The sequence below is a fragment of the Tyto alba genome, unplaced genomic scaffold (genome assembly GCF_018691265.1).
Source record: "Tyto alba isolate M040663 unplaced genomic scaffold, T.alba_DEE_v4.0 Super-Scaffold_39, whole genome shotgun sequence".
NCBI lineage: Eukaryota > Metazoa > Chordata > Aves > Strigiformes > Tytonidae > Tyto > Tyto alba.
The window spans coordinates 14,959,303-14,975,396 of NW_024881314.1; the positions used below are offsets into that span (position 1 = coordinate 14,959,303).

The 16,094-nt window shown below is 56.9% G+C and overlaps 1 protein-coding gene and 1 pseudogene across 1 annotated transcript; both read right to left on the reverse strand.

The window, feature by feature from the left end:
• Nucleotides 1-5,894: 5,894 nt before the first annotated feature.
• On the reverse strand, nt 5,895-6,828 carry LOC122154388 (annotated as a pseudogene).
• Nucleotides 6,829-7,327: 499 nt separating this feature from the next.
• On the reverse strand, nt 7,328-15,815 carry LOC122154360 (basic proline-rich protein-like; the record flags this gene model as incomplete). The annotated part of the gene is given in 7 exon segments (XM_042802315.1): nt 7,328-7,545; nt 7,636-8,171; nt 11,905-12,017; nt 12,300-12,316; nt 12,797-12,984; nt 13,163-13,514; nt 15,671-15,815. Coding segments are annotated over 7 exon segments (1,569 nt in total), but the record flags the coding sequence as incomplete, so codon positions are not given.
• Nucleotides 15,816-16,094: the final 279 nt, after the last annotated feature.

Sequence of the window (16,094 nt, forward strand, 5' to 3'; positions counted from 1 at the left end):
CTGCCATGTCATCTTAATCTGTAATGCTATCTGCATCTGAAATGGTATCTACATTTGTAATGGTAGTTAGCATCTGCAGTGGCATCTGCATCTGTATCTGTCTACAAGTTCCAAGTCTTGGAACATAAGCATACGATTCTTGGCTTCTTTTTGTTTTTCCTTTTTATTCCGCCCCATCAGAAGAAATCATTGTCAGGGTCTCAGTGCACTGAGAGAGGAGGTGTCACTCTAACTAGAACTTAATATTCCACAAGCTTTTTTTCTTTTGACTTTTACTTTTTCCCATCAGCTACACTCTTATGCTCTGGCCACTCCATTTCCTAGAGCCAGGGACAGCGGGGGGTGTGCTGACTTTACTGGTTTAGATATTGCCTGGCTCAGGGCATTAGCTGGGGGATGATGCCCCGCCGTGCTGTGTGTGCAGCTGTACCGGTGTCGGTACCTCCGTCGGTGTGTGCAATGCTGTCGAGAGCTGCGGTGGGATCAGTGTCTGCCACGGCCTCTGCATCTGCAACGTCCTTTGAATCTGCCGTGGCATCTGCAAAGCTCTCTGCACCTGCAGTGCTGTGTGTGCCGGGGGGTGATGACGTCACTTGTGGGGGAGGAAGCTGATTGGTCAGGAGCAGCAGGTGGCACTGAGGTGCTGGGTGCCCACCGGTGCCAGCACAGAGAGAGGAGGGGGGGGGGCAGAGGAGAGGCGGGTTGGGGGGCCAGCGAGGGGCCGGCAGCGAGGTGATGGCTGGGGCGGGGGCTGGTGAGGTCACTTCTGCCGGAGGTGCTGATAGGGTAGGAGCAGGCAGGTGTCCTAATGGACCTCCAGATGACCTGGGCTGATGTCACAGGGGGAGGCACTGCGTCACAGGGAGGGCTCCCCGGTACCACGGCAGTGCCAGCACGTCCTGGGGAGGCCTGGGCACTGCTGGGCACTGCGCAGGGGCTCCCCACCGCTGCCCTTTTTTGCTGCTCCACAGCCAGGAGCAGGATCGGGAGGCAGCAGGGAGGTGCTGGGGGACCCTGGCTGACAGGCGGGAGAAGAGGAGCACATCAGAGAGGAGTTTGGGGCAAGGAGCTGGGAAGGGCGTCCCATTTCCTGAGCCGAGTGTAAGCAGCAAGTGCGATGGAGGACTGCTGCGCCATGGCCGTCAGCTCAGAGCTCAGCTGCTTGTTCCCCACACTCCTGCAGCTCTCCCCCAAGGGGGAGGGTTTCGGGAGCTCCGAGCTGAGGAGTCACACGTGGGCTGTCAGCTGCCAAAAGCAGGGGGACAATGTGGCTGCCAGCACTGCCAGGTCACGGTGCCTGCACTGCCCTGAAGACCAAGTCTCTCGTGGGCATAGGGTGGTGCCCCCAAAAGGGGGAATGATTCAGGGTCAGCTTCCTCTGGGAGCTGGCAGTCTGCACTGGGGGCACAGCCCAGCTCCACAGCCATGGCAGTGTTTTTCTGGGCTGTTTGTGTACCCCAGCATCTGTCAATCCCCAGGCAAGGAGCTTGCTGAGTGTGTGAGCTGGACAGCCCAGAGCCTGACACTCCCTTCCCTTGTTTTCCAGCGGTTGTGGCTATCTGGAGAGCTGTGTCCAATTACGCCCTGAGGCAGCTGAAGTTGGGCAAGGTGGGCTGGCGCCCTGGTGCCCCTCACCCTGAGAGCCTGGGCCCCAGGGAGAAATCCCTCCCTGAGCATTGCAGCAACACGGCAAGACCACCCTGTGTGCCCAGAGCAGCTCCTTGGCCAAGCAGGAGAGCAACCAAGTCCAGAGCCAGCCTGAGAAAGCATTCAGCACACCCCAGGGCTTCACGCTTCCCTGTAAAGGGACTAAGCAGAGACAGGGGGTGATGCTGGGCCTGTGCCAAGGATGTCTTTTTGTCTTTTCCCTGGGCAGCGTGTCCAGGTTGCAGGACTCAGAACCTTTGCTATGGTCCAAGAGCTATTCCGTGGCAAATGGGAGGTGCTTGTGGTTCAAAGAAAGACCTGTCTTCCAGCTGGACAGTGATGAGTTATGGCTCCAGGAGCGTGCGTTCGCCACAGTGACTATCCCTGGTGAGAAGGCAGTGGCCGCACTCCCCTTTCCTCCTCCATGTCTAGGGGCTCACGTGCTCTCTGCTCCTTGGAAAGGGCTGGGAGAAGTAGGTAAATGCCTCTGAAGGTTGGGGGACAGCTTGAGCTCTCCCAAAACAAACCACTCCCTAAAGGCTGTTTTTATAAACAACCTTTTCTCTAGATTTATGTAATGAAACTTAAATGGAAATGTGGCCTGCTGTGGCAGAGGCAGTTCCTCCTCCTTGCAGGTGATGTCAGGATCAAGCCCCTGAAGTACAAGCAGCTATCATGAGACAACTTCTGCCTGTGACACGTGGTGGAGAACTGTGTGCGAGTGTGTCCCCTGGCACTAAGTGGACAGACAGGTTCCTTTAGGGATACTTGGTAGAATGCTAATGACACTAAATTGCAGTTATGAGTTTTATTTTCTCAACAAGATACTATGATTAGTTATAGCACAGAATTTACGCTTAGAACAGCATGGGATTTCTACAAGCAGAATCAATGTAGTACAACTGATAAGTAGCGTGATACAGAATTTATAATACAACTATCAAGAGGATCCTAACTGAACTTATGATTCCTAATCAACTGGACCCTCGGCAGATCAGGTCAAATCTTAATACATGGTTTGCCGTATCAATATAACAATCACAATCTAGACTCAGAAAGCATATAAAAGGAGGAGACTCGCTCAGTCCTGGGAGGAAGCAGATGGCGGTGGAGGTGTCCGTCCACCGAGGGGTCATGAGTCTCAGTCTTCTACATCTGTTTGGGTCCATGTTCTCTTCTTAGAACTTGTAAAAGTTGTTTTATTAGCAGTGCTCTTTCTACTATTATATTTCTCTGTTCAGATGAGGAGGAGGACGAGGAGGAGGAGGACGACGAGGAGGAGGACGAGGACAAGGACAAGGATAAAGACGAGAATGAGGAGGAGGACGAGGAGGACGAGGAGGAGGACGAGGAGGAGGAGGATGAGGATGAGGAGGAGGATGAGGATGATGATGAGGAGGACGAAAAGGAGAAGGAGGACGAGGACAAGGATGAGGAGGAGGACGAGGACAAGGAGGACGAGGAGGACGACAAGGAGGAGGAGGAGTATGACAAAGAGGACGAGAAGGATGAGGAGGAGGAGGACAACGAGGAACAGGAGGATGAGGAGGAGGAGGAGGAGGAGGAGGAGGATGACAAGGAAGATGAAGGAGGAGGAGGGAGACGAGGTTGAGGAGGAGGACGAGGACAAGGAGGACGAGGAGGAGGAGTATGAGGACGAGGAGGAGGGGGATGAGGTGGAGGACGAGGAGGAGGACGAGGAGGAGGACGAGAAGGACGAGGAGGATGAGGACGAGGAGGCGGACGAGGAAGAGGAGGAGGAGGAAAACAAGGAGAAGGAGGAGGAGGATGATGATGATGAGGAGGAGGAGGATGAGGAGGACGAGCACGAGGATGAGGGGGAGGACGAGGAGAAGGAGGACGAGTAGGAGGAAGAGGAGGAGGAGGAGGAGGATGATAAGGAGGAGGAGGACGACAAGGAGGAGGAGGATGAGGAGAACGAGGAGGAGGAGGATGATGAGGAATAGGAGGAGGAGGAGGGTGACGAGGACGAGAAGCAGGATGAGGATGAGGAGGATGGGGATGAGGAGGAGAAGGAGGAGGAGGAGGTGGAGGAGGATGAGGAAAAGGAGGAGGACAAGGAGGAGGACGAGGAGAACGAAGAGGACAAGGAGGACTAGGAGGAGGAGGAGGAGGACGAGGAGGAGGATGGCAACGAGGAAGAGGAGGAGGAGGAGGAAAACGAGGAGGAGGAGGAAAACGAGGAGGAGGAGGAAAACGAGGAGGAGGAGGAGGAGTAGGAGGATGATGATGAGGAGGATGACGAGCACGAGGATGAGGAGGAGGATGAGGACAAGGAGGATGAGGAGGAGGACGACAAGGAGGAGGAGGACGACGAGGAGAAGGAGGACAACGAGGAGGAGGAGGATGAGGAAGAGGAGGAGGAGGAGGAGGAAGACGAGGAGGAGGACAAGGACGAGGAGAAGGAGGAGGAGGAGGTGGAGGAGGATGAGGAAAAGGAGGAGGACAAGGAGGAGGATGAGAAGGAGGATGAGGAGGAGGACAAATAGGAGGACGAGGATGAGGAGAAGGAGGAAAATGAGGAGGAGGAGGAGGACGAGGACGAGGAGGAGGAGGAGGAGGAGGAGGACAAATAGGAGGACGAGGATGAGGAGAAGGAGGAAAATGAGGAGGAGGAGGACGAGGACGAGGATGAGGAGGATGACGAGGATGAGGAGGAGGAGGAGGAGGAGGCCATTGATGAGGAGGATAACGAGGATGAGGAGGAGGATGAGGGGGAGGAGGATGAGGAGGAAAACGAGGAGGAGGAAAACGAGGATGAGGAGGACGAGGACGATGATGATGAGGACGAGGAGGATGAGGACGAGGAGGAAGACCAGGATGAGGAGGAGGAGGAAGAGGTGGAGGAGGAGGAAAATGAGGAGGAGGAGGAGGAGGTGCAGAAGGAAGACGAGGATGGGGACAAGGAGGACGAGGACGAGGAGGAGGACGATGATGAGGAGGAGGATGAGGATGAGGAGGACGAGGATGAGGATGATGACAAGGATGATGATGAGGAGGAGGGCGAGGCTGAGGATGAGGAGGTGGACGAGGACAAGGAGGACGAGGAGGAGGAGGAGGAGGACGAGGACGAGGAGGACGAGGAGGAGGAGGACGACGATGACAGGAGGAGGACGAGGAGGAGGAGGACGACGATGACAGGAGGAGGACGACGAGGAGGAGGAGGATAATGAGGAGGAGGAGGACAACGAGGAGGAGGATGATGAGGAGGATGAGGAGGAGGCAGATGATGAGGAAGAGGAGGAGGAGGATGGGTATGAGGTCGAGGAGGATGAGGAGGACGAGGATGAGGAGGATGGGGACGAGGAGGAGAAGGAGGAGGAGGAGGTCGAGGAGGATGAGGAAAAGGAGGAGGACAAGGACAAGGAGGAGGAGGAGGACAAGGAGAACGAGGAGAATGAGGAGGACTAGGAGGAGGAGGATGAGGAAGAGGAGGAGCAGGATGAGGAGGATGACGAGGACGAGGAGGAGTACGAGGAGGAGGAAATCGATGAGGAGGATAACGAGGACGAAGAAGAGGACGAGGAGGAGGACGACGAGGAGGAGGAGGATAATGAGGAGGAGGAGGACAACGAGGAGGAGGAGGACAACGAGGAGGAGGAGGATGACGATTAGGAGGAGGTTGACGAGGACGATGACGAGGAGGAGGGGGAGGAGGAGGAGGAGGACGAGGAGGAGGACAAATAGGAGGACGAGGAGGAAGACGAGCAGGACAAGGAGGAGGAGGAGGACGAGGACAAGGAGGATGAGGAGGAGGACGAGGAGGAGGACAAGGTGGAGGACTAGGACGAGGAGGAGGAGGAGGAGGAGGAGGACGACGAGGACAAGGAGGATGAGAAGGACGAGGGGGAGGACGAGGAGGAAGACGAGGAGGAGGACAAATAGGAGGACAAGGAGGAGGACGAGGAGGACGAGGAAGAGGACGAGGAGGAGGACGAGGAGTACGACGATGAGTATGAGGACGAGGAGGGGGACGAGGAGGACGATAAGGAGGAAGACAAGGAGGATGAGGAGGACGAGGAACAGGTGGAGCATGACAAAGAGGACGAGGAGGATGAGGAGGAGGAGGACAAATAGGAGGACGAGGAGGACGAGGATGAGGATGATGAGGAGGACGAGGATGAGGACGATGACAAGGAGGATGAGGAGGAGGAGGAGGACGAGGATGAGGATGAGGAGGATGACAAGGAGGAGGAGGATGAGGAGGAGGACGAGGAGGATGAGGAGGAGGAGGACGAGCACGAGGATGTGTAGGACGAGGAGGAGGATGACGACAACAAAGAGGAGGAGGATGACGAGGAGGAGGACAACGAGGAGGAGGATGATGAGGAGGATAAGGAGGAGGATCATGACGAGGAAGAGGAGGAGGAGGAGGGGGATGAAGACGAGGAGGAGGAGGAGGACGAGGAGGATGAGGAAAAGGAGGAGGACAAGGAGGAGGACGAGGAAGACGATGAAGAGTTGGACGAGGAGGAGGAGGAGGAGGACGACGACGACGACGAGGAGAATGAGGAGGACGAGGAGAATGGTGAGGAGAATGAGGATGTGGAGGAGGAGGAGGCGGACGAGGACGAGGATGAGGAGGATGACCAGGATGATGATGAGGAAATCGATGAGGAGGATAACGAGGACAAGGAGGAGGACGAGGAGTTGGAAGAGGAGGAGGAAAACGATGAGGAGGATAACGAGGACGAGGAGGAGGAGGAGGAAAACGAGGAGGAGGAGGACAAGGATTATGAGGAGGAGGATGAGGACGATAACGAGGAGGATGGGGAGGAGGAGGAGGAGGAAAATGAGGAGGGAGGAGGAGGATGAGGAGGATGAGGAGGAAATCGATGAGGAGGATAACGAGGACGAGGAGGAGGATGAGGAGGAGGAGGAGGAAAACGAGGAGGATAACAAGGACGACGAGGAGGACGACGAGGAGGAGGATGAGGAGGAAAACGAGGATGAGGAGGACGCGGACGATGATGATGATGATGAGGAGGAGGAGGAGGATGAGGACGAGGAGGAAGACCAGGATGAGAAGGAGGAGAAGGAGGAGGAGGAAAATGAGGAGGAGGAGGAGGTGGAGGAGGAAGACGAGGATGAGGATGAGGACAAGGAGGACGAGGACGAGGAGGATGATGAGGAGGAGGAGGGCGAGGCTGAGGATGAGGAGGTGGACGAGGACAAGGAGGACGAGGAGGAGGATGAGGAGGAGGACGAAGAGGATGACAAGGAGGAGGAGGACGAGGAGGAGGAGGAGGAGGAGGAGGACAAGGATGAGGACGATGACGAGGAGGAGGATGAGGAGGAGGAAGAAGAGGATGACAAGGGGGAGGAGGACGAGGAGGAGGATGAGGAGGACGACAAGGAGGAGGAGGAGGACAACAGGGAAGATGAGGAGTACGAGGAGGAGGAGAACAACGAGGAGGAGGAGGATGAGGATACAAGGAGGAAGAGGTTGAGGATGATGAGGAAGAGGATGAGGGGGACGAGGACGAGGAGGAGGACGAGGACGAGAAATATGAGGAGGAGGAGGACGACGAGGACGAGGAGGAGGAAGAGGACGAGGAGGAGGACGAGGAGGAGGAGTAGGAGGAGGACTACAAGGAGGAGGAGGACGAGGAGGAGGAGGAGGAAAATGAGGAGGAGGATGATGAGGAGGACGAGGAGGAGGCGGATGATGGGGAAGAGGAGGAGGAGGAGGGGGACGCGGACGAGGAGGATGAGGAGGACGAGGATGAGGAGGATGGGGACGAGGAGGAGAAGGAGGAGGAGGAGGTCGAGGAGGATGAGGAAAAGGAGGAGGAAAAGGACGAGTTTGAGGAGGAGGAGGAGGACAAGGAGGACGAGGAGGACTAGGAGGAGGATGAGGATGAGGAGGAGGAGGAGCAGGATGAGGAGGATGACGAGGATGAGGAGGAGTACGAGGAGGAGGAAATCAATGAGGAGGATAACGAGGACAAAGAAGAGGACGAGGACGAGGAGGAGGAGGAGGAGGAGGAAAACGATGAGGAGGAAAACGAGGACGAGGATGAGGACGAGGAGGTGGAGGACAAGGAGGAGGAGGAGGAGAACGAGGAGGAGGAGGATGACGAGGAGGAGGATGATGACGAGGAAGAGGAGGAGGAGGGGGACGAGGATGAGGATGAGGAGGAGGAGGTGGATGAGAATGAGGATGAGGAGGAGGGCGACGAGGATGAGTAGCATGGGGACGAGGAGGAGAAGGAGGAGGATGAGGTGAAGGAGGATGAGGAAAAGGAGGAGGACAAGGAGGAGGACGAGGACGAGGACGAGGAGGAGGACGAGGAGGAGGAGGAGGACGAAGAGAACGAGGAGGACGCGGAGGACTAGGAGGAGGATGAGGATGAGGAGGCGGAGGACGAGGAGGAGGAGGACGTAAAGGAGAACGAGGAGGAGGAGGAGGACGTCAAGGAGAACGAGGAGGAGGAGGAAGCGGAGGACAAGGAGGAGGAGGCGGAGGACAAGGAGGAGGACGAGGAGGAGGATGAGGAGGACAACAAGTAGGACGAGGAGCATGAGGAGGACGACAACGATGAAGAGGAGGATGAGGAGGAGGAGAAGGAGTAGGAGGAGGATGACGATGACGAGGAAGATGAAGGAGGAGGAGGGGGACGAGGATGAGGAGGAGGACGAGAACAAGGAGGAGGAGGACGAGGACGAGGACGAGAAGGAGGAGGAGGACGAGTTGGAAGACGAGGAGGAGGAGCAGGAAGGCAAGGAGGACGAGGAGGACAAGGAGGATGAGGACAAGGAGGGGGACAAGGACGTGGACGAGGAGGAAGACGAGGACGAGGAGGAGGAGGAGGACGAGGAGGAGGAGTACGAGGAGGAGGAAGAAGAGGAGTTCAAGGACAAGGAGGACGAGGAGCAGGACGAGGAGGAGGACGAGGACTAGGAGGAGAATAAGGAGGAGGAGGAAGAGGACGAGGACGAGGATGAGGAGGATGACCAGGATGAGGAGGAGGACAAGGAGTTGGAGGAGGAGGAGGAAAACGATGAGGAGGGTAACGAGGACAAGGAGAAGGACGAGGAGGAGGATGATGATGAGGAAAACGAGGAGGAGGAAAACGAGGAGGAGGAGGACAACAATTAGGAGGAGGAGGAAGATGACGATGACAAGGAGGGGGGGATGAGGATGACGAGGAAGAGGATGAGGAGGAGGACGAGGAGGAGGACAAATAGGAGGATGAGGAGGAGGACGAGGAGGACGAGGATGATGAGGAGGATGACGATGAGGACGATGACGAGGAAGATGATGAGGAGGAGGAGGACGAGGATGAGGATTAGGAGGACGACAAGGAGGAGGAGAATGAGAAGGACGAGGAGGATGAGCAGGAGGAGGACGAGCACGAGGATGTGTAGGACGAGGAGGAGGATGACGACAACAAAGAGGAGGAGGATGACGAGGACGACGAGGAGGAGGATCATGACGAGGAAGAGGAGGAGGAGGAGGGGGACGAGGACGAGGAGGAGGAGCAGGACGAGGAGAATGAGGAAAAGGAGGAGGACGAGGAGGAGGAGAACGAGGAGGACTAGGAGGAGAATGAGGAGGAGGAGGAGGAGGACAAGGATGAGTATGAGGAGGATGACAAGGATGAGGAGGAGTATGAGGCGAGGAGGAGGAAAACGATGAGGAGGATAACGAGGACAAGGAGGAGGAGGAGGAAAACGAGGAGGAGGAGGACAACGATTAGGAGGAGGAGGACGAGGACGATAACGAGTAGGATGGGTAGGAGGAGGAGGAGGAAAATGAGGAGGAGGATGAGGAGGAGGACGAGGAGGACGAGGAGGAGGACGAAGATGAGGAGGAAGAGGAGGAGGACGAGGAATATGAGGAGGAGGAGGATGAGGACACGGAGGAGGAAGATGACGAGGAGGAGGATGAGGACTAGGAGGAGCAGGACAAGGATGAGGAGGAGGTCGAGGAGAAGGACGAGGACGAGGAGGACGAGGAGGAGGAGGGAAACGAATAGGAGGAGGAGGACGAGGAGGAGGAGAACAACGAGGAAGAGGAGGAGGACGAGGAGGACAACGAGGAAGAGGAGGACAACGAGGAAGAGGAGGAGGACGAGGAGGAGGAGGAGGAGAATGAGGAGGAGGAGGATGAGGAGGAGGAGGACGAGCACGAGGATGAGTAGGACGATGAGGACAAGGAGGACGAGGAGGAGGATGATGAGGAGGACGAGGAGGACGAGGATGAGGATGATGAGGAGGACGAGGATGAGGACGATGACGAGGAGGATGAGGAGGAGGACGAGGATGAGGATGAGGAGGATGACGAGGACGAGGATGAGGATGAGGAGGACGACAAGGAGGAGGAGGATGAGGAGGAGGACGAGGAGGATGAGGAGGAGGAGGACGAGCACGAGGATGTGTAGAACGAGGAGGAGGAGGAGGACGACAAAGAGGAGGAGGACAACGAGGAGGAGGAGGACAACGAGGAGGAGGATGATGAGGAGGACGAGGAGGAGGATCATGACGAGGAAGAGGAGGAGGAGGAGGGGGACGAGTACGAGGATGACGAGGAGGATGAGGAAAAGGAGGAGGAAAAGGAGGAGGACGAGGATGAGGATGAGTAGGAGGACGAGGATGAGGAGGAGGACGAGGAGGATGAGGAGGAGGAGGAATGAGGAGGATGAGGAGAAGGAGGAGGAGAAGGAGGATGTGGAGGAGGAGGAGGCGGACGAGGACGAGGATGAGGAGGATGACGAGGATGAGTAGGAAGACGAGGAGGAGGAGGAGGAGGAGGAAATAGATGAGGAGGATAATAAGGACAAGGAGGAGGACGAGGAGTTGGAGGAAGACGAGGAAATCGAGGAGGAGGAGGACAACAATTAGGAGGAGGAGGACGAGGACGATGACTAGGACGATGGGGAGGAGAAGGAGGAAGAAAATGAGGAGGAGGAGGAGGAAATCGATGAGGAGGATAACGAGGACGAGGAGTAGGATGAGGAGGAGGAGGAGGAAAACGATGAGGGGGATAACAAGGACGAGGAGGATGGGGACGATGATGATGAGGAGGATGAGGAGGAGGATGAGGACGAGGAGGAAGACCAGGATAAGGAGGAGGAGAAGGAGGTGGAGGAGGTCGAGGAGGAAGACGAGGATGAGGATGAGGACAAGGAGGATGAGGAGGAGGATGAGGAGGATGAGGATTAGGACGATGACGAGGAGGTGGTTGAGGATGAGGAGGACGAGGATGAGGACAAGGAGGACGAGGAGGAGGACGAGGAGGAGGACGAAGAGTATGACAAGGAGGAGGAGGACGAGGAGGAGTACGAGAAGGATGATGAGGAGGAGGATGAAGAGGATGACAAGGAGGAGGAGGACAAGGAGGAGGATGAGGAGGATGAGGAGGAGGAGGACGAGGATGAGGAGGAGGATGAGGAAAAGGAGGACGAGGAGGAAGACGATGAGTACGACAAGGAGGATGAGGAGGACAACAGGGAGGATGAGGAGGACGAGGAGGAGGAGGATGAGGATGACGAGGAAGAGGAGGAGGAGGAGGACGAGAAATATGAGGAGGAGGAGGAGGACGAGGACGAGGAGGAGGAAGAGGAGGAGTACGAGGAGGACGAGGAAGATGAAGGAGGAGGAGGGGGACGAGGACGAGGAGGAGGACGAGGACAATGAGGATGAGGAGGAGGACGAGGGGGAGGAGGTGGAGGAGGACGACGAGGATGAGGGTGAGGAGGATGAGGAGGACGAGGATGAGGATGAGGAGGACGACAAGGATGGGGAGGATGAGGTGGAGGATGAGGAGGATGAGGAGGACAAGCACAAGGATGTGTAGAACGAGGAGGAGGAGGAGGAGGACGACAAAGAGGAGGAGGACGACGAGGAGGAGAAGGACAACGAGGAGGAGGATGATGAGGAGGACGAGGAGGAGGATCATGACGAGGAAGAGGAGGAGGAGGAGGGGGACGAGGACGAGGAGGACGAGGAGGATGAGGAAAAGGAGGAGGACAAGGAGGAGGACGAGATGGAGGATGAGGAGGAGGATGAGGATGAGGAGGAGGAGAATAAGGAGGACGAGGAGAAGGAGGAGGAAAATGAGGATGTGGTGGAGGAGGAGGCGGACGAGGACGAGGATGAGGAGGATGACCAGGATGAGGAGGAAGACGACGAGGAGGAGGAGGAAATCGATGAGGAGGATAATGAGGACAAGGAGGAGGACGAGGAGTTGGAGGAGGACGAGGAAAACGATGAGGAGGATAACGAGGACGAGGAGGAGGACGAGGAGGAGGAGGAGGAAAACGAGGAGGAGGAGGACAACGATTAGGAGGAGGAGGAGGATGACGAGGAGGATGGGGAGTAGGAGGAGGAGGAGGAGGAGGAGGAGGAGGAAAACGATGAGGAGGATAACAAGGACGAGGAGGAGGACGAGGAGGAGGAGGAGGAGGAGGAAAACTAGGAGGAGGAAAACGAGGATGAGGAGGATGAGGACGATGATGATGAGGAGGATGAGGAGGAGGAGGACGACGAGGAGGAGGAGGACAACGAGGAGGATGATGATGAGGAGGACGAGGAGGAGGCGGATGATGAGGAAGAGGAGGAGGAGGAGGGGGACGCGGACAAGGAGGATGAGGAGGACGAGGATGAGGAGGATGGGGACGCGGAGGAGAAGGAGGAGGAGGAGGTTCGAGGAGGATGATGAAAAGGCGGAGGACAAGGACGAGGTTGAGGAGGAGGACGAGGAGGAGAACGAGGAGGACGAGGAGGACTAGGAGGAGGATGAGGAGGAGGAGGAGGAGGAGGAGCAGGATGATGATGATGACGAGGAGTTGGAGTACGAGGAGGAGGAAATCAATGAGGAGGATAACAAGGACGAGGAAGAGGACGAGGAGGAGGAGGGGAAGAGGAGGAAAACGATGAGGAGGATAACGAGGATGAGGAGGAGGACGAGGAGGACGATGAGGAGGAGTAGGACAACGAATAGGAGGAGGACAACGATGAGGAGGAGAACGACGAGGAAGAGGAGGAGGAGGAGGGGGACGAGGATGAGGAGGAGGAGGTCAAGGAGGATGAGGAAAAGGAGGTGGACAAGGAGGAGGATGAGGATGAGTAGAATGAGGAGTACGAGGAGAACGAGCAGGACGAGGAGGACTAGGAGGAGGATGAGGAGGAGGAGGAGGAGGATGAGGAGGATGACGAGGACGAGGACGAGGAGGAGGAGGACGAGGAGGAGGACGAGGAGGATGAGGAGGATAAGGAGGAGGACGAGGTCAAGGAGAACGAGGATGAGGAGGAAGAGGAGGACAAGGAGGAGGAGGAGGACTAGGAGGAGGACGAGGAGGATGAGGAGGAAGTGGAGGACGAGGATGAGGATGAGGAGGAAGACGAGGACAAAGAGGACGAGGAGGAGGACGAGGAGGACGACAGGGAGGATGAGGAGGATGAGGAGGATGACGAGGAGGAGGAGGATGAGGAGGAGGAGAAGGAAGGGGAGGTGGAGGAGGAGGATGACGATGACGAGGAAGATGAAGGAGGAGGAGGGGGACGAGGACGAGGAGGAGGATGAGAAAAAGGAGGACAAGGAGGAGGAGGACGAGGACGAGGACGAGAAGGAGGAGGAGGACGAGGAGGATGAGGAGGAGGAGGAGGAAGACGAAGAGTAGGAGGAGGACGAGGAGGAGGAGGAGGAGGAGGAGGAGGATGAGGAGGATGACGAGGACAAGGACGAGGAGGAGGAGGAGGAGGACGAGGAGGAGGACGAGGAGGAGGAGGAGGAGGAGGATAAGGAGGAGGACGAGGTCAAGGAGAACGAGGATGAGGAGGAAGAGGAGGACAAGGAGGAGGAGGAGGACTAGGAGGAGGACGAGGAGGATGAGGAGGAAGTGGAGGACGAGGATGAGGATGAGGAGGAAGACGAGGACAAAGAGGACGAGGAGGAGGACGAGGAGGACGACAGGGAGGATGAGGAGGATGAGGAGGATGACAATGAGGAGGAGGAGGATGAGGAGGAGGAGAAGGAAGGGGAGGTGGAGGAGGAGGATGACTGATGACGAGGAAGATGAAGGAGGAGGAGGGGGACGAGGACGAGGAGGAGGATGAGAAAAAGGAGGACAAGGAGGAGGAGGACGAGGACGAGGACGAGAAGGAGGAGGAGGACGAGGAGGATGAGGAGGAGGAGGAGGAAGACGAAGAGTAGGAGGAGGACGAGGAGGAGGAGGAGGAGGACGAGTTGGAATATGAGGAGTTGAGGAGGAAGGCAAGGAGGACGAGGAGGACAAGGAGGATGAGGACAAGGAGGGGGACAAGGAGGAGGATGAGGAGGAGGACAAGTAGGAGGACGAGGACGAGGAGGACGAGGAGCAGGACGAGGAGGAGGACTAGGAGGATGAGGACAAGGAGGGGGACAAGGAGGAGGACGAGGAGGAGGACAAGTAGGAGGACGAGGACGAGGATGAGGAGGACAAGGACGAGGACGAGGAGGAGGACGAGGAGGAGTATGAGGAGGTGGAGGAGGAGGAAGAGGATGAGGAGGATGACCAGGATGAGGAGGAGGACAAGGAGGAGGATGATGAGGAGGAAAACGATGAGGAGGAAAACGAGGAGGAGGAGGAAAACGATTAGGAGGAGGAGGACGAGGACGATGACGAGGAGGAGGGGGAGGATGAGGAGGAGGACAGATAGGAGGACTGAAGAGGAGGACGAGGAGGACGAGGATGATGAGGAGGATGAGGATGAGGACGGTGACGAGGAGGATGAGGAGGATGAGGATGAGGATTTGTCATGGTTTAGGCCTGATTGACAGCCAACCACAATGCAGCACCTCTCTCTCCCTTCCCCTCCGGCAATGAGTAGGAACAGAGAGCCAGGCTTGGGGTTCAAGATAGGACTGGGATCGGTGAAAATCCCCCTTTTATGATCACGAGCAAAAGGCAGACTCCTTAGGGGAAGGAAAAATCCATACATTTATTACAGACACAAACAACACATAACAGAGTAGGACAGTGAGAAGCAGTGCCACATCTTGAGAACACCTTCCCCCACCCCTCCCTTCTTCCCGGGCTCAGCTCTGCTCCCGATATCTCTACCTCCTCCCCCAGTGGTGCAGGGGCAGGGAATGGGGGGTGCAGTCAGTGCTGCCACTTCCTTCATGTTCGGTGAGGGGAGTGTCCAAAACTTGTTACCCCCTGCTCCATCGTGGTCCCCCTCTCACAGCAGACAGTCCTCCACAAACTTTCTCCGACATGAATTCCTCCCATGGGCCGCAGCGTTCCCCACACTGCTCCGTCATGGGTCACTAACTTCCTCCGACTGGATTCTTTCACACGGCTGCAGCCCTTCCCGAGCTGCTCCGGCGTGGGACTCCCCCGCATGCTGCAATCCTCCCAGCACTGAATTACAGCAGCGGGGCTACCTTTTTCCATGAGACCCCGGCCTTCTTCGGGCACAGAACCTTGATCATCCGAGCAGGAACGACAGGCCACAAATCAATGCCTGCTCCACCGTAGATCTTCATGGGTGGCAGGGGGGGGCCGCCCTGCCGTCTCACCACAGGATACAGGAGGGTTCTCTGCTCCGGCACACCTCCCCCCTCCTTTCTTCCTCCGTTCCTCCACTGACCTTGGTGTTCATGTAGCTGCAGCGACTCCTCCTCACAAGTCCCACAGCACGTCACCACGTCCCTTCTTAAATACGTTATTGCAGAGGCGCAGCTGATTGGCTCAATTTCCCAAACAGAAGTGGAGCTGACGTGGAGCTGGGGGAGCTTTGAGAAGCTTCTCACAGGGGGCTGCCCCGATAGCCCCCTCCCCTGCCACCAAAAAACTCCACCACTCACTCAACCCAGGACAGGATGAGGAGGACGACAAGGAGGAGGAGGACGAGGAGGAGGAGGATGAGGATGACAAGGAAGATGAAGGAGGAGGAGGGGGATGAGGACGAGGAGGAGGACGAGGACAAGGAGGATGAGGAGGTGGACAAGGAGGACGAGAACGAGAAGGAAGACAAGGAGGAGGACGAGGAAGATGAGGAAGAATAGGATGAGGAGGAGGAGGAGGACGAGGTGGAGGACGAGGAGGAGTACAAGGAGGAGGAGGAGGAGGAGGAAGAGGAGGAGGAGGATGAGGTGGATGAGGACGAGGAGGGGGACGAGGAGGGGGAGGATAAGTAGGAGGACGAGGACGAGGAGGTGGATGAGGAGGAGGATGAGGAAATTATATATTTTTATAAAGATTGGCTTCATTCATTTATAACAGCAGTATCAGACACCGGCCTGTTTTGCTTCCGAATAGAATAACTCTGTGCCTGGCAGAGCAGCACAACGGGGGCCTGCACAACCACCCCGCTGCACGAGGACCCTGCACACGTGCGCCTATTGACGAGCGGAATCATGACTTTACAACCAGTAAGGTTATAAAGTAGGTATGTTTATTCAGCACTGGGCACAGGGGGGAATCATTCCTCCA